Source organism: Aethalodelphis obliquidens, unplaced genomic scaffold (assembly GCF_003676395.1).
Source record: "Aethalodelphis obliquidens isolate GAN/ISIS:26980383/991018 unplaced genomic scaffold, ASM367639v1 scaffold55, whole genome shotgun sequence".
NCBI lineage: Eukaryota > Metazoa > Chordata > Mammalia > Artiodactyla > Delphinidae > Aethalodelphis > Aethalodelphis obliquidens.
Genome location: NW_020837999.1, coordinates 4,604,938 through 4,626,333, shown reverse-complemented (window position 1 = coordinate 4,626,333; position 21,396 = coordinate 4,604,938). Strand labels below are relative to the sequence as shown.

The 21,396-nt window shown below is 39.8% G+C and overlaps 1 protein-coding gene across 1 annotated transcript in view; it reads left to right on the top strand.

The window, feature by feature from the left end:
* PAPPA2 (pappalysin 2) overlaps window positions 1–21,396 on the top strand; it is a 282,414-nt gene that overhangs the window by 23,619 nt on the left and 237,399 nt on the right. The window contains exon 2 of the mRNA XM_027086240.1: window positions 13,628–14,699. Coding sequence (XP_026942041.1) covers window positions 13,628–14,699 — 1,072 coding nt within the window. The remainder of the gene's footprint in view (window positions 1–13,627; window positions 14,700–21,396) is intronic.

Below are 21,396 nucleotides of genomic sequence, written 5' to 3'. Positions count from 1 at the left end.
TCGACTGTAGTCACCATCCTGTACATTATATACCCATGAGTTACTTATTTTACAACTGGAAGTTTGTACTTCTTGAACCCCCTCACCCATTACACCTACCCCCCATTCTCCTACCCTTCGGGTTACCACCATTCTGTTCTCTGTATCTATGAGTTTTGTTTTGTTTTTTAGATGCCACATAGAAGTGGTAAGTGAAATCATACAGTATTTGTTTTTCTCTGTTTGACTTAAAAAAAAATTTTATGGAAGTGTAGTTGATTTACAATGTTGTGTTAGTTTCTGGTGTACAGCAGAGTGATTCGGATATATATATATATATATATTTTTTTTTTTTTCATTATGGTTTATTACAGTATTGGCTTATTTTACTTAGCATAATACCCTCAAGATCCATCCATGTTGTCACAGATAGCAAGATTTCATTCTTTTTTATGCATGAGTAGTATTTTATTGAGTATATTTACCACATCTTTCTATCCATTCATCCATCAATGAACACTTAGGTTGTTTACATATCTTGGCTATTGTATATAATGCTGCAATGAGCACAGAGGTGCACATATCTTTTCAAAGTATTTTCATTTTCTTCAGGTAAATACCAAAGGCAGAATTGCTGGATCATATGGTAGTTCTAGTTTTAGTTTTTGAGGAAACTCCATACTGTTTTCCATAGTGGCTGCACCAATTTACGTTCCCACCAACAGTTGCAAGAGGGTTCCCTTTTCTCCACCTCCTCACCAACACTTGTTATTTCTTGTCTTTTTGATAATAGCCATTCTGACAGGTGGGAGGTGATAATCTCACCGTCATTTTGATTTGCATTTCCCTGATGAATAATGATGTAGAGCCTTTTGTGAAATACCTGTTGACTATCTGTATGCCTTCGTTGGAAATATGTGTATTCAGATCTTCTACCCTTTTTAAAACCAGATGTTTTTGGGTTTTGTTTCCCTATTGAATTGTTTGAGTTCTTTATATATTTTGGATATTAGACCCTTATCAGATATAAGATTTGCAAATATTTTCACCATTTGGTAGGTTGCCTTTTCATTTTGTTGATGGTTTCCCTTGCTGTGCAGAAGTTTTTGCTGTTGTTTGTTTGATATAGTCCAACTTGTTTATTTTTGCTTCTATTGGCTTTGCTTTTAGAGTCAGATCCAAAAAATCATTTCCAAGACCGATGTTGAGTCACTTATATTCTATTTTTCTTTTAGGAGTTTTGTGGTTTTAGGTCTTACATTCTAGTCTTTAATCCATTTTGAATTAATTTTTGTGTATGATATAAGATAGTGGTCCAGTTTCATTCTTTTGCAAGTGACAATCCAGTTTTCCCAGCAGCGTTTTTTGAAGAGGCCGTCCTTTTTTCATTGTATTCTTGGCTCCTTTGTCATAAATGAATTGATCATATACATGTGGGTTTATTTCTGGGCTCTCTATTCTGTTCCACTAATCTGAGTGTCTATTTTTTTATGCCAGTTCTATGCTCTTTTGATTGCTGTAGCTTTGTAGAATAGTTTGAAATCAGGGAGCATGAAGCCTCCAGTTTTGTTTTTTCTCAAGATTGCTTTGGCTATTTGGAGTCCTCTGTGGTTCCATACAAATTTTAGGATTGTTTGTTCTATTTATGTGAAAAATGCCACTGGAATTTTGATGGGGATTATATTGAATCTGTAGATTGCTTTGGCTAATACACACATTTTAACAATATTAATTTTTCCAACCCATAAGCATGAAATATCTTTCTATTTATATGTGTCCTCTTCAATTTCTTCCATCAATGAGTCTTTCGCCTCCTTGGCTAAATTTATTCCTAGGTATTTTATTTTTCTTGATGCAATTATAAATGGATTGTTGTCTTGATTTCTCTCTCTGATAGTTTGTTGTTAGTATGTATAAACACAAGAGATTTGTTTATATTGATATTGTATCCTGCAACTTTACTGAATTTGTTTATTAGTTCTAACAATTCTTTAATGGAATCTTTAGGATTTTCTCTATATAAAATCATGTCATTCACAAATAGTGACAGTTTTACTCCTTCCTTTCCAGTTTAGATGCCTCTTATTTCATTTTCCTGCCTAACTGCTCTGGCCAGTACTTCCAATACTATGTTAAATAAAAGTGCAAGAGTGGGCAACCTTGTCTTGTTTCTGAAGTTAGAGGAAAAGTTGTTAGCCTTTCACCCTTGAGTATTATGGGTGAAAGTATGGACTTGTCATACATGGCCTTTACTGTGTTAAAGTATTTTCCCTCTATGCTGACTTCGTTGAATGTTTTTATCATAAATTGAGGTTGAATTTTGTCTAATGTTTTTTCTGCATCTATTGAGATGATCACATGATTTGTATCCTCCATTTTGTTAATGTGGTATATCACGATTGATTTGCAGATGTTGAACCTTTCTTGCATCTCTGGAATAAATCCCACTTGATCATGGTGTATGATTTTTTTAAAATGTATTGTTAAATTTGGTTTGCCGATATTTTGTTGAGAATTTTTGCATCTATGTAATCAGGGATATTGTCCTGTAATATTCTTATTTGTGGTGTTCTTGTCTGTTTTTGGTATCAGGGTAATGCTGGCCTCATTAAATAAGTTTGGAAGTGTTTCCTCTTCTTCAATTTTGTGGAAGAGTTTGAGAAAATAGGTAATAGATCTTTTTTGAATGTGTGGTAGAATTCACCAGTGAAGCTGTCTGGTCCTGGGCTTTTGTTTGTTGGGAGGCTTTTGATTATGGATTCATATCCTTACTAGTAATTGGTCTGTTCAAAATTTCTATTTCTTCATAACATTTCTTCTATTTGGAAAATCATATATTTCTGGGAGCTTATCCATTTCTTCTAGATTGTCCAATTTGTTGGTGCATAATTGTTCATAATAGTCTCCCATGACCCTTTGTATTTCTGTGGTATGTGTTGCAACTTCTCACTTTGCATTTCTGATTTTGTTTCATTGAACCCTGTCTCTTTTTTCCTGGCTGAGTGTAGATAAAATTTGTCATATTTGTTTATCTTTTCAAAGAACCAGCTCTTATTTTCATTGATACTTTCTATTGTCTTTTTAGTCTCTATTTCATTTACTTCCACTCTGATCTGTGTTATTTCCTTCCTTCTACTAACTTTGGGCTTCTTTTATTCATTTTTTTGATTCCTTTTGGTGTAAGGTTAGGTTGTTTGAGAGTTTTCCTGTTTCTTGAGGTTGGCATTTATTGCTGTAAACATCACTCTTGGTACTGTTTTTGCTTCATGTTTCAGGTTTTGGTGTGTTGTATTGCTATTTCCATTTTCATTTGTCTCAAGGTATTTTTTGATTTCTGCCTTGATTTCTTTGCTTACCTATTGATTATTCAGTAGCATGTTGTTCAATCTCCACATATTTGTGATTTTTTAAAAACTTTTTCTTCTTGTAATTGATATCTGGTTTTATATCATTGTGGTCAGAAAAGATGCTTGATATGATTTCAGTCTTCTTAAATTTACTGAGACTTGTTCGGTGGCCTAACATATGACTCATCCTGAAGAATGCTTCATATGCATTTAAGAATGTGTATTCTGCTGCTTTTGAATGGAATGTTTTATATATAACTATTAACTCTATCTGGCCTAATGTGTCATTTAAAGCTAATGTTTCCTTATTGATTTTCTGTCTGGGTGATCTATCCGTTGATGTAAGTGGGGTATTAAGTTTTCCGCTATTATTGTATTACGGTATTTCTCCCTTTGGGTCTGTTGTTATTTGCTTTATATATTTATGTGCTTATATGTTGAGTGCATAAATATTTACAAATGTTATATCCTTTTGTTGGATTGACCCCTTTATTATTATGTAACACCCTTCTTTGTCTTTTATTACAGTGTTTGTTTTTCTTTGTTTTTTATTAGTGTTTGTTTTAAAGTCTCTTTTGTTTGATAAAAATATATCTACCCCAGCTTTCTTTTGGTTTCCATTTGCATGGAATATCTTTTTTCATCCCTTCACTTTTAGGCTGTGTGTGTCCTTACATCTGAAGTGAGTCTTTCGTAGGCAGCATATAGATGGGTCTTCTTTTTTTTTTTTTTTTAATCCATTCAGCCATTCTATGAAAGAATGATTCTTAAAGTTTTAAGACGATGTGACCCAAATGTTTGGCTTCAGTACCACCATCATTTTTCGAGTTACATCACTTGATCTGATTTTTCTAACCCATGGGCTTTCATAGTTCAGTTTGGTGTTGAGTGATTTCATAAATCATGTTGATGATCTGGTCCCTCTGTTCCTCCCAAGAATGTGGTTTTGATGAATAAACAACAGTTATAACGTGTTTGCTTCTATCACATGTACATCCAAAGTTATAAAATCTCAATGTTGCACAAGCTCAGAATTTCACCACGTATATTGTGTTGGCTTAGACTGTGTTGGCTTTGTCAGCCTTTACTCTGCTAGACTGAGAAATCTTCTAAATGTGGAGATTGGTAATTTTTCTTTTTTATCAAAGTCCATCTTCTTCTGCTTGGTGGAGTTAAGGAGGCAGGGCTGGGGATCACTCCTGAGGGCATGTGGATGAGCCGTGGAGGTCTTTCTGTGATCCGAGTTTGTGACTGAAGGATTTGAAGAGCAGACCTGGTATGGACAGATTTTATTTTACAGGAACAGTCAGTCACTGAGTACTTTGGTAATTTTAAGGCTCAAAGCCCAGAGTGGAAGAAACATATACCGCACCCCCCACCCCTTTAAAAATACTTTTTTTTTTAAAGAGCAGTTTTAGGTATACAATAAAATTGAAAGGAAGATACAGAGATTTCCCATATATCCCTTGCCCATACACATGCATTGCCTCCTCCATTATCAACATCACTCACCAGAATGATCTTTTATTTTTTTATTATTTGAACATTTTATTATTTTTATTATTTTTTATCTTTTATTTTTATTATTTTTTTAAATGTTTTATTCTCAAGGATGACTTTTCACTGACACATCATAATCACCCAAAGACCATAGTTTACTTTAGGCTGTACATAATCTTGGTGCTGTACATTTTTATGGGTTTGGACAAAAGTATACTGAGGTATATCTACAGATCATTTTCACTGCACTAAAGGTACTCTGCTCTTCCTATTCATGTCCCTCCCCTCACCCCTGATCTTTTTCTTTTTTTTTTGCGGTACGCGGGCCTCTCACTGTTGTGGCCTCTCCCGTTGCGGAGCACAGGCTCTGGACGCGCAGGCTCAGCGGCCATGGCTCACAGGCCCAGCCGCTCTGCGGCATGTGGGATCCTCCCGGACCGGGGCAAGAACTCGTGTCCCCTGCATCGGCAGGCGGACTCTCAACCACTGCGCCACCAGGGAAGCCCAACCACTGATCTTTTAACTATCTTTATAGTTTTACCTTTTCCAGAATGCCATATAGTTGGAATCATACAGTATTTAGCTTTTTCAGATTGGCTCGTTTCCCTAAGTTAAATGCATTTACATTTTCTTCATGTCTTTTCATGGCTTGGTAGCTAATTTCTTTTTAGCACTGAATAATATTGTATTGTTGGGATGGACCACAGTTAATATATCCATTCAACTACCAAAGGATGTTGTGGTTGCTTTCAAGATTTGGCAATTATGAATAAAGCTGCTGTAAACATCCATGTGCAGGTTTCTGTATGGACAGAGTTTCAACTTTCTGGGGTAAATAGAAAGGATCATGATTGCTGGATGATATGGTAAGAGTATGTTTAGTTTCTTAAGAAACCACCAAACCGTCTTCCAAAGTGGCTATATCATTTTGCATTCCTACCAGCCATGTATGAGAATTCCTGTTGCTTCACATTTTCAAAAGTATTTGATGTTGTCAGTATTCTTGATTTTGACCATTCTAATAGGTGTGTAGCGGTATCTCACTGTTGTTTTAATTTGGATTTCTGTGATGACATATGATGTGGAGCATTTTTTCATATGCCTCTTTGCCATCTGTATATCTTCTTTGGTAAGGTATCCACTATGGTCTTGGACTTGTTTTAAAATTGGGTTGCTTATTTTCTTATTGTTAAGTTTTAAGGGTTCTTTGTATATGTTGGATAACAATCCTTTGTCATATGTGTCTTTTTTTTTTTTTTTTTCTTTTGCGGTATGCTGGCCTCTCACTGTTGTGGCCTTTCCCGTTGCGGAGCACAGGCTCCGGACGTGCAGGCTCAGCGGCCATGGCTCACGGGCCCAGCCGCTCCGCGGCACGTGGGATCTTCCCGGACCAGGGCACGAACCCGTGTCCCCTGCATTAGCAGGCGGACTCTCAACCACTGCGCCACCAGGGAAGCCCCATGTGTCTTTTGCAAGTGTTTTCTCCCAGTGTGTGGTTTGTCTTCTAGTTCTCTTGATATTGTCTTTAGAAGAAAATTAGTTTTTAATTTTAATGAAGTACAGCTTATGAATTATATCTTTCATGGATCATGTCTTGGTGTTATATCTAAAAAGGCATCATCATACTGAAGGTCATGTACGTTTTCTTTCCTGTGTTATCCTCTACAAGTTTTGTAGTTTTGCATTTTACAGTTAGGTCAGTGATCCATTTTGAGTTAATTTTGGTGAAGAATATAAGATCTGTGTCTATATTATTTTTTTTGTTTGTTTTATATGGGGATATCTGGTTGTTCCAGCACCATTTGTTGAAGAGACTGTCTTTGCTCCATTATGCTTCTTTTGCTCCTGGCCAAAGATAAATTGATTATATTTATGGGCTCTCTATTCTGTTCCATTGATCTATTTGTCTACTCTTTCACCAATACCACAATATCTTGATTACTGTAGCTTTATAGTAAGTCTCAAAGTCACACTTACCCCTTTTTAATTATAAAAAAATCAGATGACCAGCAAAGCAGCCACATCTACTTTAATAGTCAGGGGGCGAAGGAGACACGTGGTGGCTTGTATCTGCTTTCCTTTTGAGTCTTTCTAGTGGTGGCACTGGCTCAGACTAGCTCACCAGAGCCAATTGTACACTTCTCTTCCCAACTCCATGTTCAGGGACATCAGTAAATTAAAATTGGCCATTGTTGGAATATTTACACCACAGAAATTAGCAAATGCCAACAATCAGTGTTTGTTTGTTTGGTTTTATCCCTTCAGAGAACCAGTTGTTAAACATTCATCTGCATAACACTGATTTTGTATCTAATTTGTTCTTCCCTTTGATAGTTCATCATCAAATTCCTTCTAGTCATCACAGGTAATGCTTATTAATCACTTTGTATGAGTTAGGCACTGTGCTAAGATCCTTCACATGTGTTCTTTAATTCTCACAACAATGTCATGAGGTAGGTCTGTGATCTCAGCTTCTGGTTGAGGGATGCTGAAGAGAAGACCAGTGGTGGACAGATTTTTATTTTACAGGTACAATTTGCAAGTGAGTAAACTGAGGTTCAGCAAGATGATGTAATTTTTCTGAGGTCACACAGCATGTTAAGTGGTAGACTGGAGACTGTAGCTTCTGGCTGACTCATGCTTGTAACCACCATGCACTATGGTCTTCCCCAGCATAGAAAACTGTTCTGGGCTCAGAATCATGACACGTTGGCTCTAGTGTACTGTACGCACCCAGACTGACACCTGCCCTCTCAGAACCTCAGTGTCCTCATCTATATAATAAGGCTGGTGATGATACTCATCTGCCTAGCTCACAGGACGGCTTTACCATTTAAGTGATAGTTACAGCAGATTGCTTTGGAAAGCTTAAGTACTGTATAAATGGGAGATATCATTACATGATAAGAAGTGAAGGAAAAAAATATTAACCAAAAGAATACTACATCACAGTTAAGAAGATTCAGCTAAAGTGGATATTTTATATAAATGCAGGTTCTATGAAATATTACAGTAAATGTTTCTGGGTGAAATGGCAGGACCTTTGATCTGGGAATGCCTGAACTTACCTCTTGAAATTCTTTGGCTTTGGGTCTCCCTAACCTTCCCAGACACTCTGATTAGTAATCAAGGTGACCTTAGTTTCATGGGCAGATTTGATTGGAACTAAGTTATTAAGAAGGTAGTCTAGTGCTGGAAAGTTGACATTTAGTAACTTCAGGGAGAATTTTTGCCTTATTATGTCCATGTTTTAATAAAGGTTTGTTTTTTTGTGGTTTTTTTTGCTGTTCACATAGCTATTTATACTTCCAACTGTCAGCATATTTCATTGTAGTTGTTTATTTAAGGTTTATTTTCTTGACTATACTGAACTCCTGATGATGTCAAATAACCGTATGATTATTACAGAAATCCCAAGCACCAAGTACTGAGATCGGCGACTAGTATTGCTGCATAAATATCTATCCAACAAGTGCATGGGTGAACTAACTACATGGAACTCTCGTGGTGTTCATGTATATCTTATGCCACAGTTGTCCATCTGTAAGCTTTGAAAAATTTCCTAATTGCAGTTGGAGCTAGTGTGTGAGGCAAGGTCAACCACGTGGTGTTTCATGCTAGAGTTCATCTGTGTGCTCTTAGGATATCAGAGGCATTTGGCAGCAGTAGGAAATCCTCAAGGTATTCCCTAACTTACACAGTCCAAGCCCCTTACTGTGTTATACAAGGCCTACCTTGACATGTTTCACCTTTGGTGCTCTCCATCCTGCCACTGTGTGGAATGATTTGTAATTCTTTAGCCTGACCAATTCTTACACTCTTCAAGAGTAGGTTTGGGTCTCATCCCCTCAGGAAATCATCTCTGAACTATGGGTTGTGATTAGGTTTTGTTTTCACTCACCTATGTATTTCTTTTTTTTGGTTTGTTTGTGTTTTTTTGTTGTTTGTTTTTGTTTGTTTTTTTGCGGTACACGGGCCTCTCACCGTTGTGGCCTCTCCCGTCGCGGAGCACAGGCTCTGGACGCGCAGGCTCAGCGGCCATGGCTCACAGGCCCAGCCGCTCTGCGGCATGTGGGATCCTCCCGGATCGGGGCACGAACCCGTGTCCCCTGCATCGGCAGGCGGACTCTCAACCACTGCACCACCAGGGAAGCCCTCACCTATGTATTTCTTGATGTTAGTTCTGATATTATATTAAAATTACTTCCTATGTTGCCTATTCTCCCATGAGACTATAACTCCTCACGTGCAAAGACTACCTTTTCTTCCAAAGCTGAGAAGAGTGTGTACATCTGGCATGAATGAGATGTTCAGCAAATATTTGAGGAACTGAAATGACTAATTCCAAGTGGAATTTCTTTTTCTAGGAAGAGCAAGACAGTGAGATGAAATGTGAACCCTTCAAGGCTTAGTGGGGTGACAGCACTTCAAGTGGCCAAGCATGATCCTCTTCCCACCAGCTAGGGGTGAAGCAGAGAGCTTCCAGGTTACGGGTTCAATGTTGGGGCTAAGTCTGTGTTTGTCTGAGCACAGACTGCAATTCTAGTTTAACTGCAGTCTGGTTTATTCAGTCTCAAGGGAGAAGAGAATCAGATAATTTTCCATTCAATACCCTACAGATTGGAGGAACAGATTTTAACCAGTACAGACTATAAGAATATAGAAGATGCAGGGGGTAGAAACATTTATTTACTCTGTCCTTGTAAATTTTGAAAATCCCCACAAGGACGCACTCATGATCTCATGGAAGAGGTTGAGGTGGCTGGCAGTGATTCTCAGGGAGATGTAAGCATACTGTGCTTCAATGCCACAATTTCCTCTCTTGGAATAATAGATCTTTTAGCGGGAGCAGGGGACATTTATTTCCATTTCAGTAGTCTTAAATGTGAGTTGTATTATAGATAATAAAAAGCCCCAATTAATTATGAATCCTAGACAATCCATTAACCATATTCTCTAACAGCATCATATCTGTGCACTTATTCATAACAGGCTCCTGTTTCTTTTAACTGCCTTTCATTCCACTAGTTTTCTGAATTAATGAGCAAGAACGTATGGTTACGTAGAGACCTCAGACAGACCTAAAATGCTCTATCTGATATGATCTTTAAACAAATAGTTTAAAACAAATGGTCTAAAAGAATTTCAGATGCGATTTCCACTTTCATGTCTGACAACTTATTGATAACAATTTTTCTAATTCCTTTCCACTGGTTGGAAAAATTAAGATTCCCAACTTCTGTCTTCTGCATTTCCATCCACTGAACAGCAGTCAGAAGCTTGAATTGTTTTGTTTGTTTTTTAAAATTTATTTATTTTATTTTTGGCTGCGTTGGGTCTTCATTGCTGCACGCAGGCTTTCTCTAGTTGTGGAGAGCAGGGGCTACTCTTCGTTGCCGTGCACGGGCTTCTCATTGCGGTGGTTTCTCATATTGTGGAGCATGGGCTCTAGGCACATGGGCTTCAGTAGATGTGACGTGCGGGCTCCATAGTTGTGGCTCGTGGGCTCTAGAGCGCAGGCTCAGTAGTTGTGGCGCATGGGCTTAGTTGCTCCGCGGCATGTGGGATCTTCCCAGACCAGGGCTTGAACCTGGGTCCCCTGCATTGGCAGGCGGATTCTTAACCACTGTGCCATCAGGAAAGCCCTTGATTTGTTTTTAAAATATAGAATAACAGCAGCTCTCAACATGTTTTCACAAGAATCTGTATTTGTGTAAGTTCCACTTGTGATTCTGATCCATGGCTAGTGTTGATGACATTGGTTTCTTAGTTCGTTTGGTTTGCTATAACAAATATACAACAGACTGGGTGTCTTAAATAGAAGAAATTTATTTTTCACTGTTCTGGAGGCTAGGAAAGATAAAGGCACCAGCAGATCTGGTGTCTGGAGAGAACCTTTTTCTTGGGTGGCAGATGGCTGTCTGTCTTCTTGTATCCTCACATGGTGGGGAGCAGAGAGAGAAGCTAGCTTTCTTCTTAAAAGGACACTAATCCCATCATGAGGGCACCACCTGCATAACCTAATCACCTCCTGAAGGCCCTATCTCCAAATATCTTCACATTAGAGAGCAGGGTTCCTGCAAATGAACTTTGGGAAGACATAAATGTTCAGTCCACAGTAATCGGGTTGGAAAATTGTATTTGTTAAATATGTTTTTTTTTTCTTTCCTTCTCTGGAATGAGTGCAAGGCAGTGCTTCAACAATTATTTACTCTCTTCTATAGATGAAGTATGAGCAGTGGTAATACAGCAAATAGAATGCAGTTATCTAGGTACCTAGTGAGGTTTCACATATGCTGCTATGACATCTTATTAAATTAGAGAGTAAAGAATCATTACTTTCATAATCATTCAAAAAGTAATACTTCTATATACTTTCTACAACTCCCAACTAAAATTGGCTATTTTAATGCTCTTGGCCAATAAATCCTCTTTAATATAATTACTAAAATTTAGATTAATCAGAACTAGACTAGTATGAAAAGAAAATTCCATCTTCTGTGTAGTGTCTCAAGAAGTTAGAAATAACATTTTAGACACACTATAATTTTAATAGCTTCCTATGAGCTAAATAAGTAGAAACAATTATTTTGTTGCTACTAGAAGTTCTAAGGACAATAAGTTAATGTGTTCAAAATTGCAGTTAGATGCTGGCAGGTAACAAGCTAATTATCTAGTAATTTATAAGTCAAGCCTAATAATTTATACCACAACTCATATACACCTGTATATGCAACAAATATGAAATAGCCTCCTCCTCAATTCTTCCTCTTAAAAACCAGCTGATTTGGCTTCCCTGGTGGCGCAGTTGTTGAGAATCTGCCTGCTAATGCAGGGGACACGGGTTTGAGCACTGGTCTGGGAAGATCCCACATGCCGCGGAGCAGCTAGGCCCGTGAGCCACAACTACTGAGCCTGTGCGTCTGGAGCCTGTGCTCCGCAACAAGAGAGGCCACGATAGTGAGAGCCCCGCGCACCGCGATGTAGAGTGGCCCCCGCTTGCCACAACTAGAGAAAGACCTCGCACAAAAATGAAGACCCAACACAGCCAAAAATTAATTAATTAATTAATTAATTTAAAAAAACAGCTGATATTTACTAGTTGAGAAGTTAGTAACTCCATGGTTCTGATATTAAATATTGCAGCACATTTCTTCATAGTTTAGTGGATGGACATAATTAAGGCTAAATGTACTTATGATAATAAGTGAACCATGGAGAAACTATGAAGCAGGAAACTTATTACTGATCTCACTAGGTTTGTCTGCTTTTTTGAAAATCTACCCAGTACAAGAATTTGTAAAGCAGTAATTGTTACATTCCTTTACCATACAGACCTCAATGTAAGAATAAACAAAAAACCCCAAACAATACTAGAACATCACCATTGTATTATACCTAGTCATCACCAGTACTTGGAAGTCTAATTGTTAGAATTGCTAGATTGGGGATGAGTTGCTTTTGTTAAAAAGAACATTTTATTTTTTAAATCACAAGTTATTGATTTATGTTAGAAACAGAAGAGAAGATAATCTATCATTTATGAAGAACATAGCTACTTTTAAGACACTTGCCTGCAATTAGAATGGAAGGACTCATGGCTTTAAAATCCAAACTGTCCATAGAGTGGTACTCTTTGAGTGGATTATATAGGAGCTCAGGTAAATAAGTAAAACTGTTGGCTGAGGGAGGCTGGGGAAGAATAACTCTTGGTTTTAGCCTCAGGTATCTATCTAAAGGCCAGCCGACTTTTCTAACATTCATTCATTAGTTAAAGCAGTATTTACTAAGCATTTCCTGTGTGAATGTACTGCCTCTATGTAAATTACAATTGAAAGCTGCTGTTGAGACCCTGCCTATATAGTATAAGAGGGACCGGGAGGATGGTGGGTTCATAACTGCAGATGGATTGCTGGGAACATTCAAGGCCTCCAAATGGCCTTCAGTCTTCCTATTTCATCTGTGGTCCTGTTACATCTGATTACTTCTTCCTGCTGCCAACTTGTTAGTGACATACTTATCTACAGGAATTCCTTCCTTTGTTTATGGGACTTAATAGTGCTGGGCCTCCTATGAGCAAGGTGGTAAGTAAGGTAGCACGTGGTGAGGAGCTTCGTTTACCTGGGAAAGTTCCACTTCTGTACTCTGGTGGGCGTTACTGGTTATAAAACAATCATTCTTATAATTTGACTAGGTTTTTTCAGTCTAGGACCATGGGGCAATGTCATTTTGCTTACTCTGGGGAACAGCTGTTCACTATGGATGGGTATCCTTGCCCTTGGGCACTAGAGGGAATAACATGTCTGGGATGTTACAGTCTTCTCCTTATTTTTCCCCACAAGAATCATCATTTCAATATTCAATAGAGAAAAATGACCTTTTGAAGGGGTAGGAGATTACTAACTTTTGTAAAAACCATGAAGGCCCTCATGACTTCTGAGGAAGTGGAAAGAGTGGGAAGTCATGGACACAGAGTCACCCTGAGGAACGTTTGTGACAGAGTGGTGAGGATGGTTTTCACTTGCATTAGACATCCCCTTACAACTTCCATTTTAGTTATTTAAAAACACCAGAATGCTTTAAATTGGATGGAATCTCAAGTTAAGTTCCTTTTGGGGAAAGATGTTACCAGAACAGCCTGATATGGGGTACTGGACAGGCAGCTTAGGTGGAGAATCTGTATCACCTATTTTTTTCCCATTAAAAACCTACATTCTTGCTATTTATATGGGTTTTCTTCTCCCTTTCTCCATCCCCTTTGTATCTGGTATTTCTCCCCTCGACTCTTCCTTCTTTCCCAGGTGTGTTTGATAACTGCTCCCACACTATCAGTGACAAGGGCTGGGCCCTGGGGATCCGCTCAGGGAAGGATGTGGGAAGGCGAGATGCTCGCTTCTTCTTCTCTCTTCGCACTGACCGCGTGAAGAAAGCCACCATTATGATGGGTCACGGTCGCTATCAACCAGGCAAGTGGACGCACGTGGCAGCCACTTACGATGGACGGCGCATGGCCCTGTATGTCGATGGCACTCAGGTGGCTAGTAGTCCAGATCAGTCCGGTCCCCTGAACAGTCCCTTCATGGCATCTTGTCGCTCTTTGTTCCTGGGTGGGGATAGCTCCGAGGACGGGCACCATTTCCGTGGACACCTGGGCACACTGGTCTTCTGGTCGACGGCCCTGCCACAAAGCCACCTCCAGCACAGTCCTCAGCAGCCAAGCGAGGCGGAGGATTTGACCACCCTGCTACTGACAGCCAGTTTTGAGCCCCTGGAAGAACAGTGGGCCCCCTTTAGAGATGGGAAGTACCCACGGCTTGAGGTTCTCCAGGGCTTTGAGCCGGAGCCTGAGATTCTGTCACCTTTGCAGCCCCCGCTCTGTGGGCAAACAGCTTGTGACAACGTGGAACTGATTTCCCAGTACAGCTGGCACTGGCCCCTTCGGGGAGAGAAGGTGATCCGCTACCAGGTAGTAAACATCTGCAACGACGAGGGCCTGAACCCCACCGTAAGTGAGGAGCAGATCAGTCGGCAGCATGAAGTGCTCAATGAAGCCTTTAGCCGCTACAACATCAGCTGGCAGCTGCACATCCGCCAGGTCCACAACTCCACCCTGCGCCACCGTGTTGTGCTCGTGAACTGTGAGCCCAGCAAGATTGGCAATGACCACTGTGACCCTGAGTGTGAGCACCCACTCACAGGCTACGATGGGGGCGACTGCCGCCTGCAGGGCCGGTGCTACTCCTGGAATCGCAGGGATGGGATCTGCCACGTGGAGTGCAACAATATGCTGAACGACTTTGATGATGGTGACTGCTGTGACCCGGAGGGGGCTGACGTGCACAAGACCTGCTTCGACCCTGACTCACCTAGGAGGTAAGGGACTGGGGCTTGGGGTATCTGGCTTGTAGGGTACATTCCTAACATCGTTTTATCCTTTTGGCTTCTGGAGACAAAAGAGTGTTCACACAGGCCCCAAATAAAACATTCATCTACTCCACCAGATATTATTGAACTTTCATGAAGTACCAGGTGTTGTGTTGGGTGATTAGGAACACAGAGATGATTAAGACGAGACACAGCCCTCACAACTCACTTTCTGTGGAGCAGACAGCTGTGTACGTGGTGTGAAATGCACACGCACCAGGTGCTTAAGACACAGGAAAGCTGAACAACTTCGTCTATCAGAGGAAGCCAGGGCAACTTCACAGACAGCAAACAAGGTATATGTCGATAGAAACCAATCAGCACCAGTTATACACGAGCATTCCTTTTATAGTCTTAGGTTTCCAGCAAAGTAACAGGAATTCATGAAGAGGCCCATGTGCGAAGCAGTTCGAGCAGTTCAGCAGCTTTATGAACATAAGACATTCTACATCTAACCACAAGTCTCCTTTAGATGACTGGAGGCTTCCTCTTTTGCCCCATTAAATTCCATTCTCCACACAGCATCTGGAAAGATCCTATGTAAAAGGTAAATTGGATCCTGTCACTCCCCTTCTTAGTTTTTTTCCCACTGTTCTTAGAATAAAATCCAAACTCCCCTCCTGTCTCCTGCATCACAACCTGACCCCTGCCTTCCTCTCTAGCTTCCTCCCCTGCTCTCCCCACCCACACTGTACAGCCTCACTGTGACTGTTCTGTTCCACTGAACAGATCAAACTTGTTCCTGCCCCAGGGCTTTGCACTATCTGTTTCATCTTCTTGGAATCCTCTTTTCCTTGGTCTTCCCTTGGTGAGTTTTCTGTCGTCATTCCAAAATCTACTTAAATGTCACCTTCTGGAGAGGCCTTTCCTGATCTCCCAAGTTGACTAGTCAATCGCTATTCTGTCAACTAACTTAAATTCTCTCTGTAACACATCACTTCTGATGTTTTCCTGTGTATTTGTTTATTTGTCTTTCCCTGCCTTGGAATATCAGCTCTATGTGACCAGAACACTTGTTACATTCCCAGTGCCTAGAACAGCGGCTGAGACATAGTTGCTTATTTCATGTTTATTTTAATGAATAAATGGATCTGATGTGTCATCTGTTGTGAGACAGAAGCCAATAGGAGGATTTCCATTTGATGGTTGATGCATGAGTTGGGGAATGTTAGAGGGAGGTAAGAAAGGAGAGAGGTGGGTGGTAAACTTAGTAATTTGTGTATGTGGGAAAGGGTTCCCCATTTATAACTGGTACCTTTGTACGAATTATAAAAAGGCCCACACCTGAGGTAGGGTGTAGTGTTGGTGGGAGGTGGGAGGACTAGATCTCAGCTTCCACCCAATACCTGAATGGCTGCCTTTGTGGGTTTTGGCCATGATTTGTGTGGTAATTCATGGTCTTGTGTGTGGTCAGTCCTCTTGGTGCCCCTGTGCATGGGCGGTTAGCACCAATGAATAGGTTCACCTGTAGCTCAGATGTCTGACATCAAGGATCGAGTGTAAGATTTGCAGTCAGGGGACAAAGTTGAGTTCCAGAGTCCTTGCTACTTAACCAGCTACGCAAGTTGCGCAACTCACTTTTGTAAACCCAGATGTCTTGTCTGTAAAATGAGGGTGATTGCAGTAATACTTTGCATTACCTATATCTTTGGGTTATTTTTGGGAAACAAATGAAATAAGGTACAGGAAAGTGCTTGGTAACTCTAAAGTTTTCAAAGTACAGAAACAGTTCTAAACTAACGTTAGTTATTATCATTATTAGAACTGACAGATGGGAAGCCTTTGTTTACATAATAATACCCAGGGAACTGATCACATTACCAGAAATATTTGCATAAGAAAGATTCTGTTTGGGTTTGGTTTTTAGATTTTGATAACCTTAAGCAGAAGCTAAACCTCACTAACAACGTTTGCCAACTCTTAGGAGCTCCAGAGAACTCTCCAGGGAAATCTGGCTTGTTCTCATTTGTCTACTAGCTCATTACAACAACCCACTGCCTTGACTGAGTGAGCTGTCTTTCAAGGTACCCAGGCATCACTCTCCTTAGAGTGGCCCCTTGTGTCTCTAAATACTTACTGCCACTGCCCTCATCCGGGTGTTTATAACTTATTCCCCTTACCACTTCAGAGCTGCCATGGTAACTTATCCTTTTCTATCTGTAGACCCAGACACGTTTCAAACTTTCTTACCCCTACATGCAAAACTCACTTTGTGGAATAAAAGGAACTAGTCATACTTTTTTGACAGTTGAAAACATTTAAATAAAAAATAAACGCTCCTGGTTAAAATATCAAATTGTACCAAAAGGCAATTTTACCAAATTGTACCAAAAGGAAGAATGACAATCCCCTGCCTAACTCTTCCTCATCCTTCTCCGCTCTCTAGCCTCTCTCCCATATTTAATTATTTTACTTGCCTCTTTTGGTAATAACCTCCATGTACATATATCCACATATTATATTTATATCACTTGATTCATCAATTTTGTTTTATTTTTTTTTAATTATTATTATTTGGAGGGGGCTGTGCCGTTTGGCTTGCAGGATCTTAATTCCCTGACCAGGGATCAAACCTGCATCCTCAGCAGTGAAAGTGTGGAGTCCTAACCACTGAACCACCAGTGGTTAGGACTGATTCATCAATTTTAAACATTATGCATAACTTGCTCTTATTACAAAGATGAGACTTTTACTTTGTCTCCTCCCTCTCCTCTGCATTTTTCTAATATAGTAATTTTACTATTTTTGGTTGAGTCAGATATATATATTTACAACATTATGACTGTAGAATCTTTTTCTTTTGGTTGCAGAACAGAGTTTTATTCTTTTACTGTATTTCCTTTCTGGCATAGCTCCCCCACTCTCCCATACACATACACCCTCCCCCTTGAGTCTCTATTTCCTCCCTCCCTCCCTCCCTTCTTTTATCTTCCTTCCTTCCTTCTTTTTTGATATCTTCAATCATTTTCAAATGCTTTATCATATTAGCTAATCTATAGAATGTGTCTTTTTTTTTTTTTTAAACACTCCTCTGGAGCTCTCCCTTCAAGTTTATTCCATTTTTTTCTCTCCTCTTCTGACTTGACCAGTTATCTTTAGTTCTGCTTCACAGTTGTCATCCTGGAATTTCTCTTCACTGCTTTTGTGAGGGGGAATTGGAGTCACTATGTCTTGAATTTTATGAACCTCTCTTAATTTACAACCTCATTTTACTGGAAAACATCCTTAAGTAACTTTCTAAGAAAGGATGTTTTAGGTAACTTTTTCAGAAAAGCATTTCTCAAAATGTTTTTATTTTGCCTTTACCCCAAACTGATAGTTTGTCCTGGTGTAAAATTTTGGGTTGGAAAACATTTTCTCTTAAATTTTTGAAGAGATTCGTTAGTTGCCTCTGTGTTTTAGAGGTGAATTTTTTTCCTATTAAAAATCGTTTTTGAATTTTAGCCTTGTTACTTTAGGGATTTTATGATAATTTCTTTTTAAGTGTTGGCCTTTTATTCTTCTTTTGTTGATATTCAGTGGTCCTTTCAATTTGGACACATGCCCCTTACCTCTGGCAAATTTTCTGAAGTTATTACTTTGATACTTCTTAATTCTCTGATCTCTTTTTCCTCTCTGAAATGCCTGAGGATTTATTTCCTGAACTTATTCTCTGTCTTTTTTCTCACTTACATTCTATCTCTTTGTTATTTTGTTCTATATTTTGGAGATTTCCTTGAGTTTATCTTCCAACTCTTCTATTGAATTTTTTTAAATTTTAGCAGTCATATATTTAAGACTTTACTCTTTGATTTTCTATATTAGTCTATTTTTATTTTAAGGATGCACCCTTTTTTGAGGCTAAAAATAAGATGAATTCTGAATTTTTTCCCTGTGTACTATATCTGATTCATCTATAGTCAACTTTTATTTTTCCTTTTTTTTTTTTCTTAATTCTTATCTGTCTTTCATGTTGGTGGATTTTCTCAGATGTCTAGTGCTTATTCACAATAGGAAACACACTTTCATATCTCTACTCTTATGATTTAAAAAAGGATATTTATCTATGAATTTCCTCTTTTAGAGGGAGAAATCTGAAGGCAGACTGTAGTGGAAAGGATAGGTTTTCTTTTTCCCAATTCCCTTATACTTATTTCATGTACAGACCTTTTATTCATACTCCATCTTCTCTGCCTTGTATTTCTTGTGCTGAATTTTTATTATTAAAAACATTGACTGTTTTACATAACTCTTATTGGCAAGAACCATATTTTGAAAAAATTATTTATCAAGTTCCTGTGATGTGGCAGACACAGTAAGCTAAACAAAGGGACAGATATAAAGAATACATAGACTAAGTGTGAATACCTTAGTGGAGGGATTTAGTAATTTTATCTAAATACCTGGGTTGAAATCCAGTCTGAGGCACTAAAAGCAGAACATAGAGTATAGACTGCTTTTCTGCGCCATGGCTTAGACTGTTGGAAGGGACTTTGGCTTCATAGAGGTGTAGATCTCTGGATTTCTCTGAGGGCCTGTGACTTGGTAGAGTTGGTGGTTGTGTCTGAACTAAATTACCCATATCTAGCAGCCCTATTATTACAATTAAATCACAGTGCTCAAGTTCACAATTCCTTTATTTTGTGACTCTAAAGAGACCCAACTCCAACAAATTTTTCCAGACATTTTTTGAGGAGCAGAGCGTGCCAGGCAGAGAGTCCCTCTACTCAGGAGCTCACTCTTTAGTAGGGGGTGGTTGGGAAGTGGGGGACACACCTACAGATAGATTACTAACGTGCAAGTACAGTGATTGCTTTATGAACAATCCTTCCTGTTTCTCAAATCCTGCTCAATGTTCCCTCTTCCCCCAGCAAGAAACCAGAAATGTAGCCCAAAGGAGTTCCTCTCCCAAAAGCTCTGACAGGAGGAGAGAGCCTGAGGAATACAGCACCAAACATCTGTAACCCAGATGGGCCTATCAAAGGGAGAGTATTTATCAGACTTGGGGCTGGTCAGAAGGAGATATGAATTATAGATACATTACCCAGCCAGTTGAACAGAATTACCAAGATAGAGAAACTTGGCTTGTGGAAAGGGAAGGCTACATACGCCAGAGGTATGTTTCTACATAGTAGCTGCCCTAAGAGAGGGTCTACAATTGCTGGGGGAAAGAAGGGCTTGAAAGTCCGCTTTTGTAAAATCGCAAATGTCATTGGCTACTCCCTATGATGCGTCCCAGGAAGCCAAGCCAAGGGAATCTCTATGCCCCAAGGGAAACGCAGCTTCCCTAATCTTTGCAGGCTTCAGCCTCTTTTTGGTCATGACTTGTTTCTGTTGTTTTTCTCTCTAAAATTATGTCTCAGAGATGAAGGGCTCTTTGCTGCTGAATCTACTTTCCATCCCTTACTCTTTCTCTCCTTTTCACATCAGAGTTGAGCTTGGTAGCCAACCAAACCTAGAGCACTGTGTTTACCTCTTTGCTTTGGTTTCTGTGTGTCAGATTTCATCACTCTGTTATCACGTGGAGAAAAATCACCAAATAAAAACAAATGGCTGAGGGGAGTTCCCTGGTGGTCCAGTGGTTAGGACTCTGAGCTCTCACTGCCAAAGGCCCGGGTTCAATCCCACACGCTGCTCGGTGAGCCCCCTCCCCCCTGCCCCCCCCAACGACAACAAACAAATGGCTGAGAACAGTTTAAGTGAGAGTCATTAACCACCTAGTGTCGCCATGCTGTGAAGCAGACGGTGGGATCAAGGCAATGCCATGCATTTGTTTTCTGATGCCTGTGGTGGGCTGAAGTCTCTGTGTCTTAGTGCCTCACTGTCTCTTCTCTGCCTCCTTTCCTGAGTTTTGATGGTGGGGAGTTTGAGAGCAGAAGAACTGCTGTATATAGCAATGCTAGAGCATGGTCTACTTCCCTCTAAAAGGGACCTCAAGAGGGTGGGCTGGGAGCTGCCCTGCAGAAACATGGCACAGAGTGGTGTCTGCAGTTGTACACTATAGGATATGTATCTATGGGACAGGAGGACAGTTGCATGTGACATTCAAGGGAACAGGTGGAGAAATTGCTGCTGCACGGACCTGGATGCTCTGGATTAGCTCTGCTTTGCTCACCCACCCTCTGTGGCTGTTTGAGCCAAAGGAATGGTTGGGCTGGGCCCCTGCAGTGGCAGATCTGTTAAACATCAGCCCAGCTTCATTATAGGTTTCTTTTGAAGTTGGGATTCAAAGTTCCCTGCAGCCAAAAAAAACATGCACGGGGAAAATAAGTGTAAGGGGTAGAAGAAGCAGAGAAAAAAGAAATGGAGAAGAAACTTTAAAACTGAACAGCAAGAAAACATCTAAATCCCTCCACTAAAATGCACAGGCTGTGCAAACTCTAAAGAGACAAGTCTCACCTCATTCTCATTTTATCTGGCAAAGGGAATAGGAGAGAAGACATAAGAATACCTTCTGGTAAGCTCAGAAAGTTTACTAACAAATAGAAATGTCTCTTGGTTGTTTTTCTACGGGCCAATTTCTCCATAGTTTCAATAGATACAATTCTATAGAGTAAGTGAAATCCACAATTTTTCTGTTCACCTGGCTGACTCAGTGAACTTTTCTCCCCAGGTAAGTGGGGAGAGGTTGTTTTTCTCCTTTTCATGGCTATTTTCTAGGCAAATA